This window comes from Cololabis saira, chromosome 5 (genome assembly GCF_033807715.1).
Source record: "Cololabis saira isolate AMF1-May2022 chromosome 5, fColSai1.1, whole genome shotgun sequence".
Taxonomy (NCBI): domain Eukaryota; kingdom Metazoa; phylum Chordata; class Actinopteri; order Beloniformes; family Belonidae; genus Cololabis; species Cololabis saira.
Window position 1 is genome coordinate 33,717,494 of NC_084591.1, and position 21,599 is coordinate 33,739,092.

The window sequence follows — 21,599 nt, forward strand, 5'->3', positions numbered from 1 at the left end:
TTCAAGGCAACGGAGAGATACACTAGAGGGCTCATTCTTTTTGGTTTGGAACGCTTCATCTGACATTACTAGAACACTTAAAACATATACGAATTTTTTTCATAAATCCTGCCTCAAGCTCCTTTAAAGGGGACCTATTATGAAAAACATGTTTTTTCTTGCTTTAACATATATAAAGTGGTCTTCCCTCAGCCTGCCAACTCAGAGAAGGAGGAAAGCAACCAAATTCTGCAGTGTCTGTACAGCCGCCAGGAAAAGCCATCCAGTCTGATGTGGCCTCTATGAGCCGTTCAGATTCTGCTCCCTTTCGTTACGTAACCAAAATGCAATTTGCATCAGTTGGCCTCCAATGCGTGAAACCATGCCCACAACTAACTCTGGCCGGAACAACAACAACAACTCCGCCGGCCGGAGCTTCCACTATTTTCTCGTGGCGGTGTATCACGTCATCGCGTCAGGCAGCCAATCAGCACAGTGTCTCATCATAATAGCCTCCCCGCCCACTCAGAATCCTGCATAGATGAGATTAGAGAATGGGCAGATAAAGACATGGCTCAGAGACTGAATTTCTAATTTATTTAGCAAAAACAATCAATAGCTTGTTTTTAAGACATTCAAGGCCTGTTTAAAATAGGTATTAGATGCCATAATAGGTCCCCTTTAAAATTGTATAAATTAATATAAAACAATAGAAAGAAAGCAGAACATCCATTCTGTTATAGTGCGCATTTTTAGTGCAATAACAAAAGTGAAAACAGAAAGTCTGTAGAAAACTTGTAAACATATTTGTGCCTCAAAGGCCAAGACTGTAGGCTACAGTTGTAGTAAAACAGAAAAAAAGAACTTATGAATTCAACAGCTCAATGCCATTTTCCATTGGCATTTTATGACAACTCGGGACGATTCGGTTTTTCAAGGGGGGCTTGCCCCCCTAGAGGGGGGTGTGTGAGGGGCGACGCCTCCAGGAAGCGACCGCGTCAGCTGATGGGGCTGTCCCGGGGGGGGGCGGCAGCGACGTGACAGCCCGCTGCTGCTCCACACACACACACACACACACACACACACACCGACCGGGAATGAAGGGAAAGTGGGCTCTGGTTTCTGGGTGAGCAGGAGTCGCTTCAGCCGTCGCTGGTGAGTCTTAACCGAGTCGTGCGAGTGAACGGCCACAGCGATGCTAACGATGCTAAAGCCTGAATTATGGATCTGCGTAAATCGACGCAGAGCGTACGCCGTAGGGTACGGCGTAGCCTACTAGCTGATTTATGGTTCTGCGTTGCCCCAACGCCAACCCCAATTTAACAACAACGAAGTTTTTTATACCGTCGTGGACGTGAACCGTCCCACAGGGGAAGATGTGGTTTATTTAAAGGTCCCACGGTGAAAGTGTGGTGATGTGTTGCCTGTTTGGGAGTGTTTTCCAGGGGTTAGACAGAAATGTCATCGGACGGGTCTCGTGATGCTAACGTTCAGGTGACCGCCGCAAAACAAACTGCTTTTGTTTATATTGCGATCAACAATTAGCTGGAGACTGTTGGAATGTGGGCTCTTGGTTGACACCAGAGTCAGATCTGGAAGTACCGACATGTTTTGAGGCTCATGTTCAACGCTATGTCATGTAAGGACGAGAAGTGAAACCGGTGTTGGAGCAGAGGTCGGGGTTCTGCTGAAACAACCAATAAAACACTGTAAACACTGACATTACTGGGAAAGATGCTCTGCTTTGTTGTTGTTTTAATGTCCTCAAGTTTCACCAGGTTACGATCTCCAGCACTAAAACAGGACCAGGGCCAGTAACAGGACTAGTAACAGGACCAGTAACAGAAACAGGACCAGTAACAGGAATAGCAACAGGACCAGTAACAGGACTAGTAACAGAAACAGGACCAGCAACAGGACTAGTAACAGAAACAGGACCAGTAACAGGACCAGTAACAGGACCAGTAACAGGACCAGTAACAGGACTAAAACAGGACCAGTAACAGGACCAGTAACAGGACCAGTAACAGGACTAAAACAGGACCAGTAACAGGACTAAAACAGGACCAGTAACAGGACCAGTAACAGGACCAGTAACAGGACCAGTAACAGGACCAGTAACAGGACCAGTAACAGGACTAAAACAGGACCAGTAACAGGACCAGTAACAGGACTAAAACAGGACCAGTAACAGGACCAGTAACAGGACCAGTAACAGGACCAGTAACAGGACCAGTAACAGGACCAGTAACAGGACCAGTAACAGGACTAAAACAGGACCAGTAACAGGACCAGTAACAGGACCAGTAACAGGACTAAAACAGGACCAGTAACAGGACTAAAACAGGACCAGTAACAGGACTAAAACAGGACCAGTAACAGGACCAGTAACAGGACCAGTAACAGGACTAGCAACAGGACCAGCAACAGAACCAGTAACAGGACCAGCAACAGGACCAGTAACAGGACCAGTAACAGGACTAAAACAGGACCAGTAACAGGACCAGTAACAGGACTAAAACAGGACCAGTAACAGGACCAGTAACAGGACCAGTAACAGGACCAGTAACAGGACTAGCAACAGGACCAGCAACAGGACTAGCAACAGGACCAGTAACAGAACCAGCAACAGGACTAAAACAGGACCAGTAACAGGACCAGTAACAGGACCAGTAACAGGACCAGTAACAGGACCAGTAACAGGACTAGCAACAGGACCAGTAACAGGACTAAAACAGGACCAGTAACAGGACCAGTAACAGGACCAGTAACAGGACCAGTAACAGGACCAGTAACAGGACTAAAACAGGACCAGTAACAGGACCAGTAACAGGACCAGTAACAGGACTAGCAACAGGACCAGCAACAGGACTAGCAACAGGACCAGTAACAGAACCAGCAACAGGACTAAAACAGGACCAGTAACAGGACCAGTAACAGGACCAGTAACAGGACCAGTAACAGGACCAGCAACAGAACCAGTAACAGGACCAGTAACAGGACCAGTAACAGGACCAGTAACAGGACCAGTAACAGGACCAGTAACAGGACCAGTAACAGGACTAAAACAGGACCAGTAACAGGACCAGTAACAGGACCAGTAACAGGACCAGTAACAGGACCAGTAACAGGACCAGTAACAGGACTAGCAACAGGACCAGCAACAGAACCAGCAACAGGACTAGCAACAGGACTAGCAACAGGACCAGTAACAGGACCAGTAACAGGACCAGTAACAGGACCAGTAACAGGACCAGTAACAGGACCAGTAACAGGACCAGTAACAGGACTAGCAACAGAACCAGCAACAGGACTAGCAACAGGACCAGTAACAGGACTAAAACAGGACCAGTAACAGGACCAGTAACAGGACTAAAACAGGACCAGTAACAGGACCAGTAACAGGACTAAAACAGGACCAGTAACAGGACCAGTAACAGGACCAGTAACAGGACCAGTAACAGGACTAGCAACAGGACTAGCAACAGAACCAGCAACAGGACTAGCAACAGGACCAGTAACAGGACTAAAACAGGACCAGTAACAGGACTAGCAACATAACCAGTAACATAACCAGTAACAGTACCAGTAACAGGACCAGTAACAGGACCAGTAACAGGACCAGTAACAGGACTAGCAACAGGACCAGCAACAGAACCAGCAACAGGACTAAAACAGGACCAGTAACAGGACCAGTAACAGGACCAGTAACAGGACCAGTAACAGGACCAGTAACAGGACCAGTAACAGGACCAGTAACAGGACCAGTAACAGGACTAGCAACAGGACCAGTAACAGGACTAAAACAGGACCAGTAACAGGACCAGTAACAGGACCAGTAACAGGACCAGCAACAGGACCAGCAACAGAACCAGTAACAGGACCAGCAACAGGACCAGTAACAGGACCAGTAACAGGACTAAAACAGGACCAGTAACAGGACCAGTAACAGGACTAAAACAGGACCAGTAACAGGACCAGTAACAGGACCAGTAACAGGACCAGTAACAGGACTAGCAACAGGACCAGCAACAGGACTAGCAACAGGACCAGTAACAGAACCAGCAACAGGACTAAAACAGGACCAGTAACAGGACCAGTAACAGGACCAGTAACAGGACCAGTAACAGGACTAGCAACAGGACCAGTAACAGGACTAAAACAGGACCAGTAACAGGACCAGTAACAGGACCAGTAACAGGACTAGCAACAGGACCAGTAACAGGACTAAAACAGGACCAGTAACAGGACCAGTAACAGGACCAGTAACAGGACTAGCAACAGGACCAGCAACAGGACTAGCAACAGGACCAGTAACAGAACCAGCAACAGGACTAAAACAGGACCAGTAACAGGACCAGTAACAGGACCAGTAACAGGACTAGCAACAGGACCAGCAACAGGACTAGCAACAGGACCAGTAACAGAACCAGCAACAGGACTAAAACAGGACCAGTAACAGGACCAGTAACAGGACCAGTAACAGGACCAGTAACAGGACCAGCAACAGAACCAGTAACAGGACCAGTAACAGGACCAGTAACAGGACCAGTAACAGGACTAAAACAGGACCAGTAACAGGACCAGTAACAGGACCAGTAACAGGACCAGTAACAGGACCAGTAACAGGACCAGTAACAGGACCAGTAACAGGACTAGCAACAGGACCAGCAACAGAACCAGCAACAGGACTAGCAACAGGACTAGCAACAGGACCAGTAACAGGACCAGTAACAGGACCAGTAACAGGACCAGTAACAGGACCAGTAACAGGACCAGTAACAGGACCAGTAACAGGACCAGTAACAGGACCAGTAACAGGACTAGCAACAGAACCAGCAACAGGACTAGCAACAGGACCAGTAACAGGACTAAAACAGGACCAGTAACAGGACCAGTAACAGGACTAAAACAGGACCAGTAACAGGACCAGTAACAGGACTAAAACAGGACCAGTAACAGGACCAGTAACAGGACCAGTAACAGGACCAGTAACAGGACTAGCAACAGGACTAGCAACAGAACCAGCAACAGGACTAGCAACAGGACCAGTAACAGGACTAAAACAGGACCAGTAACAGGACCAGTAACAGGACTAAAACAGGACCAGTAACAGGACCAGTAACAGGACCAGTAACAGGACTAGCAACAGGACCAGCAACAGAACCAGTAACAGGACCAGCAACAGGACCAGTAACAGGACCAGTAACAGGACTAAAACAGGACCAGTAACAGGACCAGTAACAGGACTAAAACAGGACCAGTAACAGGACCAGTAACAGGACCAGTAACAGGACCAGTAACAGGACTAGCAACAGGACCAGCAACAGGACTAGCAACAGGACCAGTAACAGGACCAGCAACAGGACTAAAACAGGACCAGTAACAGGACCAGTAACAGGACCAGTAACAGGACCAGTAACAGGACTAGCAACAGGACCAGTAACAGGACTAAAACAGGACCAGTAACAGGACCAGTAACAGGACCAGTAACAGGACTAGCAACAGGACCAGTAACAGGACTAAAACAGGACCAGTAACAGGACCAGTAACAGGACCAGTAACAGGACTAGCAACAGGACCAGCAACAGGACTAGCAACAGGACCAGTAACAGAACCAGCAACAGGACTAAAACAGGACCAGTAACAGGACCAGTAACAGGACCAGTAACAGGACCAGCAACAGAACCAGCAACAGGACCAGTAACAGGACCAGTAACAGGACCAGTAACAGGACCAGTAACAGGACCAGTAACAGGACCAGTAACAGGACTAAAACAGGACCAGTAACAGGACCAGTAACAGGACCAGTAACAGGACCAGTAACAGGACCAGTAACAGGACTAGCAACAGGACCAGCAACAGAACCAGCAACAGGACTAGCAACAGGACTAGCAACAGGACCAGTAACAGGACCAGTAACAGGACCAGTAACAGGACCAGTAACAGGACCAGTAACAGGACCAGTAACAGGACCAGTAACAGGACCAGTAACAGGACCAGTAACAGGACTAGCAACAGAACCAGCAACAGGACTAGCAACAGGACCAGTAACAGGACTAAAACAGGACCAGTAACAGGACCAGTAACAGGACTAAAACAGGACCAGTAACAGGACCAGTAACAGGACCAGTAACAGGACTAAAACAGGACCAGTAACAGGACCAGTAACAGGACCAGTAACAGGACCAGTAACAGGACTAGCAACAGGACTAGCAACAGAACCAGCAACAGGACTAGCAACAGGACCAGTAACAGGACTAAAACAGGACCAGTAACAGGACCAGTAACAGGACTAAAACAGGACCAGTAACAGGACTAGCAACATAACCAGTAACATGACCAGTAACAGGACCAGTAACAGGACCAGTAACAGGACCAGTAACAGGACCAGTAACAGGACCAGTAACAGGACTAGCAACAGGACCAGCAACAGAACCAGCAACAGGACTAAAACAGGACCAGTAACAGGACCAGTAACAGGACCAGTAACAGGACCAGTAACAGGACTAGCAACAGGACCAGTAACAGGACTAAAACAGGACCAGTAACAGGACCAGTAACAGGACCAGTAACAGGACCAGCAACAGGACCAGCAACAGAACCAGTAACAGGACCAGCAACAGGACCAGTAACAGGACCAGTAACAGGACTAAAACAGGACCAGTAACAGGACCAGTAACAGGACTAAAACAGGACCAGTAACAGGACCAGTAACAGGACCAGTAACAGGACCAGTAACAGGACCAGTAACAGGACCAGTAACAGGACTAGCAACAGGACCAGCAACAGGACTAGCAACAGGACCAGTAACAGAACCAGCAACAGGACTAAAACAGGACCAGTAACAGGACCAGTAACAGGACCAGTAACAGGACCAGTAACAGGACTAGCAACAGGACCAGTAACAGGACTAAAACAGGACCAGTAACAGGACCAGTAACAGGACCAGTAACAGGACTAGCAACAGGACCAGTAACAGGACTAAAACAGGACCAGTAACAGGACCAGTAACAGGACCAGTAACAGGACTAGCAACAGGACCAGCAACAGGACTAGCAACAGGACCAGTAACAGAACCAGCAACAGGACTAAAACAGGACCAGTAACAGGACCAGTAACAGGACCAGTAACAGGACCAGTAACAGGACCAGTAACAGGACCAGCAACAGAACCAGTAACAGGACCAGTAACAGGACCAGTAACAGGACCAGTAACAGGACCAGTAACAGGACCAGTAACAGGACCAGTAACAGGACTAAAACAGGACCAGTAACAGGACCAGTAACAGGACCAGTAACAGGACCAGTAACAGGACCAGTAACAGGACCAGTAACAGGACTAGCAACAGGACCAGCAACAGAACCAGCAACAGGACTAGCAACAGGACTAGCAACAGGACCAGTAACAGGACCAGTAACAGGACCAGTAACAGGACCAGTAACAGGACCAGTAACAGGACCAGTAACAGGACCAGTAACAGGACTAGCAACAGAACCAGCAACAGGACTAGCAACAGGACCAGTAACAGGACTAAAACAGGACCAGTAACAGGACCAGTAACAGGACTAAAACAGGACCAGTAACAGGACCAGTAACAGGACTAAAACAGGACCAGTAACAGGACCAGTAACAGGACCAGTAACAGGACCAGTAACAGGACTAGCAACAGGACTAGCAACAGAACCAGCAACAGGACTAGCAACAGGACCAGTAACAGGACTAAAACAGGACCAGTAACAGGACCAGTAACAGGACTAAAACAGGACCAGTAACAGGACCAGTAACAGGACCAGTAACAGGACTAGCAACAGGACCAGCAACAGAACCAGTAACAGGACCAGCAACAGGACCAGTAACAGGACCAGTAACAGGACTAAAACAGGACCAGTAACAGGACCAGTAACAGGACTAAAACAGGACCAGTAACAGGACCAGTAACAGGACCAGTAACAGGACCAGTAACAGGACTAGCAACAGGACCAGCAACAGGACTAGCAACAGGACCAGTAACAGAACCAGCAACAGGACTAAAACAGGACCAGTAACAGGACCAGTAACAGGACCAGTAACAGGACCAGTAACAGGACTAGCAACAGGACCAGTAACAGGACTAAAACAGGACCAGTAACAGGACCAGTAACAGGACCAGTAACAGGACTAGCAACAGGACCAGTAACAGGACTAAAACAGGACCAGTAACAGGACCAGTAACAGGACCAGTAACAGGACTAGCAACAGGACCAGCAACAGGACTAGCAACAGGACCAGTAACAGAACCAGCAACAGGACTAAAACAGGACCAGTAACAGGACCAGTAACAGGACCAGTAACAGGACCAGTAACAGGACCAGTAACAGGACCAGCAACAGAACCAGTAACAGGACCAGTAACAGGACCAGTAACAGGACCAGTAACAGGACCAGTAACAGGACCAGTAACAGGACCAGTAACAGGACCAGTAACAGGACTAAAACAGGACCAGTAACAGGACCAGTAACAGGACCAGTAACAGGACCAGTAACAGGACCAGTAACAGGACCAGTAACAGGACCAGTAACAGGACTAGCAACAGGACCAGCAACAGAACCAGCAACAGGACTAGCAACAGGACTAGCAACAGGACCAGTAACAGGACCAGTAACAGGACCAGTAACAGGACCAGTAACAGGACCAGTAACAGGACCAGTAACAGGACCAATAACAGGACCAGTAACAGGACTAGCAACAGGACTAGCAACAGGACTAGCAACAGGACCAGTAACAGGACTAAAACAGGACCAGTAACAGGACCAGTAACAGGACTAAAACAGGACCAGTAACAGGACCAGTAACAGGACTAAAACAGGACCAGTAACAGGACCAGTAACAGGACCAGTAACAGGACCAGTAACAGGACTAGCAACAGGACTAGCAACAGAACCAGCAACAGGACTAGCAACAGGACCAGTAACAGGACTAAAACAGGACCAGTAACAGGACCAGTAACAGGACTAAAACAGGACCAGTAACAGGACTAGCAACATAACCAGTAACATAACCAGTAACAGTACCAGTAACAGGACCAGTAACAGGACCAGTAACAGGACCAGCAACAGGACCAGTAACAGGACCAGCAACAGGACCAGTAACAGGACTAAAACAGGACCAGTAACAGGACCAGTAACAGGACCAGTAACAGGACTAGCAACAGGACCAGCAACAGGACTAGCAACAGGACCAGTAACAGAACCAGCAACAGGACTAAAACAGGACCAGTAACAGGACCAGTAACAGGACCAGTAACAGGACCAGTAACAGGACCAGCAACAGAACCAGTAACAGGACCAGTAACAGGACCAGTAACAGGACCAGTAACAGGACCAGTAACAGGACCAGTAACAGGACCAGTAACAGGACCAGTAACAGGACTAAAACAGGACCAGTAACAGGACCAGTAACAGGACCAGTAACAGGACCAGTAACAGGACCAGTAACAGGACCAGTAACAGGACCAGTAACAGGACTAGCAACAGGACCAGCAACAGAACCAGCAACAGGACTAGCAACAGGACTAGCAACAGGACCAGTAACAGGACCAGTAACAGGACCAGTAACAGGACCAGTAACAGGACCAGTAACAGGACCAGTAACAGGACCAGTAACAGGACCAGTAACAGGACTAGCAACAGGACCAGCAACAGGACTAGCAACAGGACCAGTAACAGGACTAAAACAGGACCAGTAACAGGACCAGTAACAGGACTAAAACAGGACCAGTAACAGGACCAGTAACAGGACTAAAACAGGACCAGTAACAGGACCAGTAACAGGACCAGTAACAGGACCAGTAACAGGACTAGCAACAGGACTAGCAACAGAACCAGCAACAGGACCAGTAACAGGACTAAAACAGGACCAGTAACAGGACCAGTAACAGGACTAAAACAGGACCAGTAACAGGACTAGCAACATAACCAGTAACATAACCAGTAACAGTACCAGTAACAGGACCAGTAACAGGACCAGTAACAGGACCAGCAACAGGACCAGTAACAGGACCAGCAACAGGACTAAAACAGGACCAGTAACAGGACCAGTAACAGGACTAAAACAGGACCAGTAACAGGACTAGCAACATAACCAGTAACATAACCAGTAACAGTACCAGTAACAGGACCAGTAACAGGACCAGTAACAGGACCAGCAACAGGGCCAGTAACAGGACCAGCAACATAACCAGTAACAGTACCAGTAGGACTGAGGTTTAACTTGCCTGTCAAGTACTTTTATGATGATTAATATTCTAACATTTTGTTGAAAGCATCCGTTTCTACACACTCAGTGAAACTTTGATCTAATCAATCAGGGCTTTAGTTTGGCCTCTGCTTCATCATGAGTTTGTAATCATCACTGTAGTGTCAGAAAAAAGAGGGGGGGGGGGGGTGCGCTAAGGCAACACTCGCTGTCCATTCTACTACAGAAAGATGATGTTTTACTTGAAATGAAGTCTGAAGAAGTTTCCAGGCTGCTGTATAAAGTGAAGTCATGACGGGTCAATTTAAGAGGCTTGGCACGCCCCTGAAGGTCACGTGACGCCTCACAGCTGAAGGCCCTTCCAAGCAAGGAGGACACACTCTTCATGCCATAGCATACTTTTCCTATTTGACCGAGTTGCCCTCTCTGTCTCAGTTGTACCGGGTCAGAAGTGAAGATGCCTCAGGTACAAGCTGTACCAGAGACCCACGGTCACGTCCTGGCAGAGTTCGACTGCCTCGACCCACTCCTGTCTGCTCTACGCTTGGACTCGGGCCGGCTCAAGGTAGGTCCTGCAGCCACATCGTGTGAGATTTTTAGTTTTTTCTAGAAAACTGAATATTAAAAAAAAAAAAAAAAGTACTTGCGATTAGAGAAATGGATAAATCAACCAGTAAAGAAGCTGCAGTGGGTTTACGGGTCTACTGTTTCCTCTCTGTGATTGTGCAGTGCACCTCTTTGGCAGTATCAAGGAAGTGGCTCGCGTTGGGGACATCGGCTGGGGGTTTGCACCTGATCCAGAGGGAGGGCTGGAAACAGAGGCTCATCCTCACCCACAAGGTGTGTCTTGTGACTGACATCCTGCATCGTCGTTCTGCTACCAGCTGAACATCGACGGGAGCTCAATGTTTGAACATCGTTTCTGTGAAATTCCTCTAAAGCCTGGGTGCAATGTGTGGCCTGTTATTTCAGGAGGGGTCTATCACTCAGGTGACATGTTGCCCTCACGATGAAGACTTTATTGCAGTCGCGACAAGGTCAGAGTTTTGTTCATGAAGTAAATAAAAGCTTTGTCCTTTTCTTTGAAGAGAGTTGCCCTCCACTCACTTCTGTGTTTCCTGTGTTGTCCACTGCGGTGCAGTCAGGGTCTGGTGGTGGTGTGGGACCTGCAGCTGGAGCGGCGTGGCCGTCCGGAGAGGGTCAGCGTGTCGTGGGAGCACAGGGGTCAGAACATCACAGCACTCTGCTGGGATACCAGCATGCTCAGAGTGTTCGCCGGGGACTCTGGAGGCAAAGTGTCCTTTCTCAGGGCCGGATCCTCTAAACTGGGCAAGGTAGTAACTGCTGAATATCAGTAAAGTTGGTTCAGAAGCCAAGGCATCAAAAAGATGGATACATAAGGTGTAAATCTGTTTTACTACTAGTCAGTTTTAATATTGTATATGTTTGGTTTTGTATGATTATAGTGGAACTTGCAAACTGGATTCATTTTCGTTTAAACATGTATACAAAAGTGCCATTTATGATGTGTTGTTATTGTTTTTTGCCTCTAGGGGTCAGCATTTGTCATTTTTCCTGTCCAGACCGTCACCACTGTTGACTCTAGAGTGGTTCAGCTTGGGTACCAAGAAGGACGCCTTCTTGTGTCTTCCCTGAGTCGCTGTTACCTCTGCGACACCGAGAGGTGAGACTTGGCAGTGGTTTTGTGTCTCTAATAGCCTAACAAAGGTACACGTCTCCCTACGTAATGAGGATGTAAGAGATTACATCCACATTTTTACTGGTTGTTCCAGAGTCCAGAGGACAATATTGCAATCTCAGCATATTTCATAGGATCAATCTCTCTAACTTTATCAGACCTCTGTGCTTCAGTTTGCCACCTTTTCTCTGCCTTCAGGGAGAGGTTTTGGCGTGTTGGAAATAAGGAGCGTGATGGGGAGTATGGAGCCTGTTTTTTCCCCCAGAACAGGGGGTTATTAGTGGGTCAGCCCCCTCTGCTGTACTGCGCCCGGCCAGGCTCTCGTCTATGGGAGGCCAGTTTTAATGGTGAAGTCCTGAGCACCCATCAGTTCAAGCAGCTGCTGACATGCCCTCCTCTACCTCTTGTCACCTACAGGAAAGTTGTGTTCTCCCTTTTCCGATAGATTTCCTATGAAAAGTAAGACTCTTAATGTGCCTCTCGCCTTGTTCTTGCAGAAGTGAGCCGAGTTACAGTCCAGTGCAGAGGAATCCACAGTCCCTGGCCTTCACTAAACTGCTTTATTTTGGGTAATATTAAGAAATTAAAGCCTCTAGATGTCGTAACCATCTGAATTGTAATACTGCACATGAGCCTGGCATTTTACCAACTCAGCATTTTATTTATTTGTGAAGAGACCAGAACCTGCTGGCCTGGACAGATTCAGCCATTTATGTCTTCACTCCTCAGAATGGACAAGTGCTCCTGTGGACAGAAGTTAAAGGTGCATACGCAACTTTCTCTTAAAATCCCAGCTGCAGTAACTCATTTTATTTATTGATGCAAACTAAATTAAACAATATACCTTCTTGTAATGTGATAGTTATCCTTTTGCATTTATACAAAATAATAAAATGAAACATCTTGATACAGAATCCACAAAGCTAGTTTTACTCATGAATATTTTTCTTAATAATCCCTGTGATCACAGCACCTTGTCCTGAATCTAACCAGACCCTTTCTTTCTCGTCTAAGCTGTTGTAAATTAATCCATATGTGCTTTTATTTTAGATTTGGCAGATATCGCAGTCCATCGCAGTGAGCTCTTCTGTCTCCATGGCAACGGGCGTCTGTCCCACCTGTCGTTATTGCCTGCAGAGCGCTGTGTTGAGCGTCTGCTGCGTAGAGAGTCCTGGAGCGTAGCGGCCGCCGTCTGCTGTATGTTCCAGCATACGATCACGACCAGCAGGGTGAGATGGCTGCTCGTGCGCGCTAACGTTTCTCCCCTCAGTTAGCAAGGCTTGGCCTGTGTTGTTACAGGAGTCTGTAGACGATCTGCAAGTGCACTCCGATATTAAGCACCAGGTGTGTGTGTCATTGAGTCCTTAGTTCTGACCTGCAGTCTAACCGGGAGCGTCCTTAATTAAAAGTCTGATAGCCGCAGGGATGAAAGAGGTGCCGTCTCGCTCCTTCTCACACTGTGGTAAACGTAGTCTCACTGACCGAGCAGGAGGGATGTGCTCCCAATCGGGAATGACAGTTGAACCGTTGAACCGTCCTGTCATGCCAGCGCCTCCACTGGATCGACAGGGCTGGCCTTCCTTACCGATACATTTAGTCTCTTCCTGTCAGCTGTGCAGATGCCGCTGCTCCAGCTGACACTCGTCACGTAGTGGGACGTACCCTGAGTCTCCTTAGCCGATTTTCTGCTTCGTCCTTCCTTCTAAACCATATTGTTTATGGAGTTCTGTTTTGGTGTTCACGTGAACACCCAGGTTTTTTTATGAGTGGGGAGGAAAGTACCTACCCTGTTGGAAATCCACCTCCATCTCCTTGGATTTTCCCGCGTTGATCTGGCGGGTTTTTCTGTTGCACCAGTAAACAGTTTGTACCTCCATCTGTGAGGGTGACGGCTGCAGAGTCGTTAGACTTTTTATAGGCTGAGTGGTATTAAAAGCTCCAGCGAAACAAAAAACGTGATTCTCACGGTACTCTGAGCCTTCTCCAGGTGGAGGAGAGTTATTTGGAGGAGATGGACACCAGTTCCATCATCAGGTTGGTAGGACAGTGTCAGTGGACCAGGACGAGCTCTTCCTGACCTGCACCTGCAGGGGTCGGTGGCGTGAGGGGTTTGTGGCACCTGTACCACACAGGAGGTTTTCCAGACCTGTGCACCTTCCTCAGATTTAGGCTCAGGTTCAACATTTTGTCTATGTTATAGAAAAACGTTTAGACTATAGTATTACTGTATTTATTGTATGCTACGTAATCATAAATGCCACAGATAAAAGCCTTTTACAGGCATGTTCTGATCAAATGTCCTGTAAGTTAGTTTAATGAATCTCTCCCGTTTAATTTAGGCCAGGAAGTCCATATCCATCGACCGCCTTGAACACCTGAAGTCTCAACTGGGTTCCAGCACACACCTGGAGCTGAGTGCTCACCTGGACGAGGTCATCACGAAGCTGGAGCCTCTGGACTCCGCCTGCAGCAGCCGGAGGAGCAGCATTTCCTCTCACGTAAGGAGGAATGTCTATGTAGCTGAAAATGTCAAGAGTTTGTCTGGTAGTGTGACGGACACGGAAAAGAACCAGACCTCCTTTTTATTTTCCTCTGGAACCGTTTGCTATTTCAACCATTATTTAGGGAATTTCCTCTTAATTTTCTTTCCTGAGGATTATTAGATTTCCATCCTTAGATTAAACTTGCGTGTATAATATAATAATGATGATAATAATAGTATAATCCAACTGTATCCACTTAAATGTATTTCCACTGTGACGTCCGTCTCTCTCATGACTGGTCATGAGCTGCTGAATTATAACAGAGCTCCAATAACAAAAATAAAATGGATGTGTCTACAGATGTAAGCAGAGGTCTGTGTCTGAACTTCTACGTTTAACAATGTTCAGAAGGTTGTTTTCCAAATCAAAGCTGTGAAAACAATCATCTACTCCTCGTGTTGTTATTTGTGTGACTTTGCTGAAGCATGCAGCCTCCACGTGCACACCAGTGTAGTAACGTGGGACATGTTGTTGTCCAGGAGAGCTTCAACGTCCTGGACTGTGGGATCTATCGTGTGATCAGCCGCAGAGGAAGCCAGTCGGATGAGGAGACGAGTTCGCTCATCAATCACTCCATGTCGGAGGAGGAGCGGCTTAAAGAGTTCGGTTTTGTCCAGGAGGAGGAGCAGCTGGATCATGGTAAGAGGCACATATGCACTGCAGCATCACCATGAGATGGTCACTGCTGAGCTGCTGATGGACGAGGTGTCAAACAACGTTTTTGTTTGTGATCAGTCCAAATGGGAGTTTTCTAGTGCTGTTCATGACACTTTGGGACTTTATTAACTGTATTTTCTAAGTTCTTATGTACCCACAATTTTTGTATTTTGTGTTTTCTGCCACAAACACAAATAATGACAAACTTTCTTTTGAATAAAAGTTTAAAACCTCCAACTGAATTTAGTAAACATTTAATAGTCCAGAGAAAAATTTCAAGGCTTCACGTTAAACTACAAATAATTATAAAATAATAAAGTAGTGACCCTCGTTCACTGTCTTGTCTTTCTTTTACTTATTTTTCCTACTTAAGAGTTGTGTATTTTTAAAGAAGTACGATTTATTTTAAAAGTTCTTATTTCACCCCTTTTAAAATAAGAGAATGTGTTTGTATTAATCATATTTGTCCATTTCTAATATCTTTGTGTGCGTTTCATATTATAATGAATCTTAACAATAGATTTGTGTGAGAAGAAAAATGGTTCCCAAGTGCTGGTTTGCTGCTCCGTAACAGCACTGACTTGATCCTTTGACAGACGTTAACATCAAGTTTCTCATCCATTTCTTTTGCATCACAAACATGCCACCGTTTTTTTTTGTTTTTTTATTTGCATTTATCCACGTTCTCTGTACAGTGTTGTCTGGCACATGTGATCCCTTTGCTTGTACCGTGTCCTCTGCCTTCCATCACATCCCCCCAGCATCTACATCTGTGTCTCCTCCCACTCTCGCCTCCATCTTTCCTCAGATCCACAGAGCAGCGAGCCCACGGAGGCCGATCGCTCTGAGCAAGGCCTGCAGTTCCACCTGCCTCTCTCGTTCCGCCCCAAACCCCCCCGCATCGCGCTGCAGGCGGTCAAAGACAGGTGAATGAGCATCCAGGGGAAATAATGCATCACATGCCGACAACTTTAATCAAAGAGTGTGTCGCAGCAGGTTTTGCCAAGCGCACATGTTGCTTGAATTATAATTAGAGGAGGGAATTACTTGTAGTGTTCACTTTTTTACATACGCATGAAGAGTGAAACTGAAGTGCAGCTCAGTTTTCAGCTGGCTTCCTTCCTCTTTACATGAACATCTGTGGAGGTGCATGTGTCACTTGGCGCTTCATGCATTTGTCCTCTGATTGTTGACTCGACCTGCTCAGTTAACAGTCGTATTTCTGGTCTTCTCATCATCAGCGTGTCCAGTTTTGTGAAGAAGACAACAGAAAAGATCAACACCCTCCAGATGAACTCTGAGCTCTGGCAGCGGCCCGAGTTCAAAGAGGGAGGACAGGCTGAGACGTCGGTCAGCAGCGCTCCGTACTCGGAGGAAGTGGAGACTGAGTAAGTGAAGAGCTTTAAAATCAGAGCCTAACTGATTTAGAACAATGTCCACTTAGACTAGACGTGTGCTTGCTGTTATATATATCACAAAGAGAAATGAATCCACTCTCATTTCTTACCTTTTTTGGTTGTTCCTCAGAGTTTTTGATGAAATATCTAGCATGGAGGCTGACATGCAAGAACTTCGTTCAGCGACAGATCGAGCTTTGTAAGTTCTGCACAGCATTTTTTTAAAGAATTTTTTTCCTCTCACTTTGCTATGGACACTGAGTAGTACTCTTGAATTTAAATGTTAATGTTTTCCCAACATCAGTTCGGAGATGCAGGACCCGTTGGTGCTCCTAGATCCAGCCTGCCTAGCGGGAGCTCTGCTGGAGTGGCTGCCAGTGTTGGAGCGAGTTCTCGGAGCTTCAGATCTCAGGTCGGGTGCTGCAAGCGATTCAAACCTGGACGGGTCAGGAGAGGAGAGATTGGAGAGGGATTATCTAAACACCTGCTCAGAGCAACAAGGAGACCCAACAGAAACTGCTGCAGAAGAGGGGAAAGGAGGAGAGGATTCCCCCGACTTTGGTGACGGGTCTGAGACCCAGGAGACGTCGGACTTCTCTGAGCATGTCCCTTCATGTGGGACCCCTCCCGAGCCGGTCCGAGTGCTGCCTCCTAAACCTCTACCCTCAGATCTGCTGCCTCGTCTCACTGAGCTGGCCACTCTCTACACTGAGCTGAGCTGCTTCAGGAACCAGGATGGAGCACCGGCGTGCACTAGTTTCCTGCGCCGCTATTTCTTCCTGCTGGATCAAGAGCGCGTGAGACGGATGTGTCTGCTGTGTTACCAGGAACAGCCGGAGGTTAAGAGCTCCTTCATGGAAGCCATGCTGGGTCAGACATTTATTTATTTTAGATAAAGTGAACACACAAAGTAATATACCTGTTTTTGCGTTTAATAAATAGCAAAACCCATTCATCTTGTCTTTAGAGCACACTCTGTCCAGTAAAGTGGTGGAGGTTATTCAAAGAGGCGATCTGCTGAAATCTCTGCGGAGTCTGAGAGAGCAGCAGCCTTGGAGCGCACCCCCGCTCCTCGCCCACCTGCACAGGCTGTATGAGAAGCACGGAGAGGCCGCTGTACGCTCATACTCCCAGTTCTACCCCACAATAACTCCTGCTGATGTCATGACGATGGCCCAACGAAGCCACTTCCTGGCATACCTGGATAATCTAGTGCTATCAAGAACCGAGGAGCACAGGTACAACCCAAACTCGTGCTGCCATGAAGTAAATAAAGACTGATGTCGCCTTGATGCACAATTTTTAATTGTCCCACCTGCTAGGCTGTCGTTTTTACAGTCGCTTCTTGAGCCAGAATCGCTGAGACAGGACTGGCTGGAGCTGGCCCTTACCCATGATGCTCCTCAACGCTGTGACACGATGACCCCCGAAGGACAGCCCAGGTGGGAAACTGTTGCTGTGGGAGAGATGATTCGTGGTCGGGTATAAAAATATATCGTATGAATGAAGAACAGGTTCCTGAAATGGAAGACATCTGTGTCTCAGCTGTCCAGTACACTGAGGATCTAAAACTATTCCCACTGTACACGATGCATGTAGAAGAAGCTATTTATTAGCGTTTCAGTTCAAGCTGCAACATGGTTCGATGGTGAAATGACATTGAAATGGAAGAATGGCCGTTAATTCAAGTGCACGTTTTCTGCTGCAGGTGGCATTCTCACTGTTTCACTTGGGGTTACGGACGTCTTCTGTCCCTGCTGATCCACCTTCCTGCGGATCTTTCGTCCAAGCAGAAGATGGCCGAGACTTGCCGCAGTCATGGGTACTTCTGACTCTTATTCTGAAAAGTTTTGGGTTTTTTTTTGGCATTTAGTAATGACAGCGCGTGTCTGTGCAGGTTCTGGACGGGGTACCTTTACCTTTGCAGTGAGCTGCAGCGTCGCACGGAAGCTTTCTCCACCATCTGCCAGCTGGATGACATCAGCTTGCTGGAGGAGCCTGATGGTGCGTGTGTTTCCCTGAACGTCCATACATCCATCCGGTATTAATTAACCTAAAAATAGGATTTACAATCTTTGGTCTGGTGACGTCTGCGCTACCTCCTTATTATGTTTTCCAGGTGTTGAACCGCGGACCTGGGACGAGTGGAAGCTCCTGATCCGACTGTCTCAGCAGTACAGCGGCGTGGCGGCGCCTCAGCCGGCCGCAGACGTGAACGGGAGCGGTTGGTCCAACGGCTCGACAGAACGTGAAGGAAGAATCAACCCGGAGAGTCTCACGCTCATGCTGGCTCGGACGGCCGGGCCCGATCGAGCCCTGGCGGTGCTGGAGGAATGCGGGGTGCAGCTGGTTCTTTCGGACCACTCCAAACTGGTGTGCGAGCTCCTGAGAGTCGCCGAGAAGAGGCAGAGGTGGGTCATGTTTGGACGAGCTGAAGAATAGGAAGCAGCACCAAATATTTTAATCTAAAAAAAGAAAAGTGGATTTTCTGAAATTACGCTCGTTTAAACAAACTTGCTTTATAAGGACCATGCAAACGGTACTTTCAGGATGCCTCCGGGATCCAACTGTTCAGTTTTTCTAAGACTGATCAATCTTGAAATTAGACACACCAATACAATTTGGAAATACATATTCATTTTTTAAATGACATTACATTAATTTAGTCAACAATTTAATCAAAATCAACTTAGAAGGAAAACGTGTGGGTTGTTCTGTTCGGTTTCAAGGACACTTCAGCCAATGAGAGGAGGACCTGGGGATCACGGGGAGACGTCCAGGTTGAAACACAATCGGTCGACCTCCTGAGCTGCAGCCTCGTTAGAAACAAGACAGCGAGGATTTAATACATGTTTGCCAGAGAAGAGAGAGCAGATGCCACGAGGTTGAGTGGGTGGCGGGCAGCCGTCATCCTTACCGTGTCCTCGTACCGTGTCCTCTGCCGTACCTCTCATGTCACTCAGCTCTTTGAGCTACCAGTCTATTTTTTCATAACACAGATCAGTCAGACCCTCCTGTGAAGGAAAAACCTTTGTGTAGTTGTGGGTTACAGTTAATAATAATATGAAAGCAGAGCTAAACCCAACATCTGCGTCAGATTTGACACGTACCTCGTTGGATGTTACACAAATCTGCTAACGGCGTAGCTTCAAACACAAATAAACCTTTGTGTTTATCCTCAAGTTCATTACTGATAAATAAAAACTGCCATTTAGCCCACAGAGATACAAACAGCTGTTTTTATTTAATTTGCCCATTGAACTAATTTTTTACTGTCAAAGTACGACTTCGTAATATTATTCCATTTAACTAAAGTTTAGTTCATTTCAGTCAATTGTCTGTTTTATTAAATCAACTTTTGCTGACGGGATGGGGAGAAATATGAAAGCAGTGCAATAAAGTTGTCATAGTCGTGAGGAACAACTTTTAGATTTAAAATTTAGTTCACTTTTCTGGGTTTTTATTGTTTTGTTGTTTGTTTTTTTTTATCCCGTCCAGGGCGATGATCCAAACGATGCTGGAGCGCTGCGATCGCTTCCTTTGGTCTCAGCACGCTTGACCCTGGATCACTGCTCAACTTTCATAACAAAACATAACACTTGTGTAAGTCATCTACTAATCTTGTTTCAAGCTGTGACTGAAGTGATGCACTGACCCATCAGAACCGTGCAGTTTCATGGTGGAGCGACTTCCTGACAACAGTATTAACTTTTTTTAATCAGCTTTTGTTTTGTTGTTGTTTTTGCTTTGTTTTTTACAGTTTAATTAAGACTAATCATTTTCAGGCGCAGACAATCAAACATCTCATGTATAATATCTGTGTAATTACCGGTGAAATAACCCAAATAACCCAAGTTTTCTTGCCTTAACAAAGAAATTTGGAACGATCACAGTGTAAAGCTCTTACCGGGAAATATTCTGCTGAATAAAAGTTTCATGTGTCAAACCTGCTGCTCTCATCGTTGTTGTTTTATGGATTGGGGGGGGGGGGGTCAGTCAAATCTGAATATATTTTGCTCGTTCGTACTCAGCAACAGACCATACATTAAAAAAACAAAAGCTCCCGCTTGAATATCATTAAATGTGTGCAGGTGAAATGAAGACGGTACAGGAATATCACAATCTGGTGAAGGATGTTTGCAACTTAATTGAGGGAAAATCCAACTTTTTTTTGTGAGAGTAGATCATTTCTCTTTTTGTCGTTCGTACAAAAGAAGATGAGTAATGTGGGTCAATGGAGATAATACTAATAACACGGTAATGAAATGGAGCCGATGACTCATTTGATGCTATCGCGCACCTGGAGCATCAAAGAGGCGAGAGCGGCGGGAGGAGTCCTGCTGTGTCACTTCTGATTTTTAAAAGCCACAGCTGTAAACAACCCTTCTTCATAAGTTGTGTCTGTCCAGAGTGATTTGACTTCTTTGCGTCTTCATGCTAAGCTCGTTGTCATCTCCCAGAGATCCCTGCTTCCCTCATCTTAAAGCACACTCACCTGTCACTGGTGGGATCAAAACCTCGGACACGGATGCACGTGTGCAGCACATGTCACTGAGGAAAGTATGTTTGAAATGAATAAAGGAACCTGGAAGTTCTGTCTCCAGCATTTCAGCCATCTCTTTTGATCTCCAGAAGCGGTGGGGTCCGCTCCTTCCAGAGGGTTTATTTGAAATGTTTGCTTTGACAGAGGGTTGTCATCAGGGGCCAAAGGGCCGACGTGAATTTGATTTGAGAGGTTATTAGGTCGAGGTAGCGACTGTGGCGTTTGATGTTGCCTTGCTGTCACCAGAAGTGCAGATAAGGGGATTCTGCACATACCTGCTGGCTTTGCTGCCGGTGTATACATAGCAACCCCGACGCTTGGAGCCAGACACACACCTCCACCTGCTGCCGCTCAGCTTGGATGCCGAGAGCGCCATTGGCATTCTTAAGTTTGCACTAATAAAGGATGGACACAGCAGTCATGGTGAGTTTCTGCATCTTTTTTTCCCTGCTCATTTTTTCTTTATATAAACGGGGATGTTTTATTTCAGGTGTCGGCGTCTCTGGTCGGGTTTGGTCTTGTCCTGTTATCCTTCCCAGAGCACG

The 21,599-nt window shown here is 46.9% G+C and overlaps 1 protein-coding gene across 1 annotated transcript; it reads left to right on the top strand.

Moving 5' to 3' along the window:
- Positions 1-985: 985 nt before the first annotated feature.
- Positions 986-20,426, top strand: hps5 (HPS5 biogenesis of lysosomal organelles complex 2 subunit 2). Its single transcript, XM_061721712.1, has 22 exons — positions 986-1,134; positions 10,651-10,780; positions 10,945-11,055; positions 11,188-11,252; positions 11,357-11,549; positions 11,769-11,899; positions 12,113-12,338; positions 12,419-12,483; positions 12,589-12,677; positions 12,965-13,143; positions 14,254-14,412; positions 14,937-15,096; positions 15,923-16,040; positions 16,356-16,502; positions 16,642-16,710; positions 16,816-17,381; positions 17,479-17,749; positions 17,834-17,953; positions 18,220-18,333; positions 18,409-18,515; positions 18,631-18,922; positions 20,010-20,426. Exons 2-22 carry the CDS (start codon positions 10,673-10,675, stop codon positions 20,068-20,070), a joined length of 3,351 nt encoding a protein of 1,116 aa, XP_061577696.1. The 5' UTR covers positions 986-1,134; positions 10,651-10,672; the 3' UTR covers positions 20,071-20,426.
- The last annotated feature ends 1,173 nt before the right edge of the window (positions 20,427-21,599 follow it).

Coding starts and splice junctions, on each gene's coding strand:
- hps5 (XM_061721712.1), top strand. CDS start 10,673: ATGCCTCAGGTACAAGCTGTACCAGAGACCCACGGTCACGTCCTGGCA. Junction 11,900..12,112: donor TACCTCTGCGACACCGAGAG/GTGAGACTTGGC, acceptor CTCTGCCTTCAG/GGAGAGGTTTTGGCGTGTTG. Junction 12,484..12,588: donor ACTAAACTGCTTTATTTTGG/GTAATATTAAGA, acceptor TTATTTGTGAAG/AGACCAGAACCTGCTGGCCT.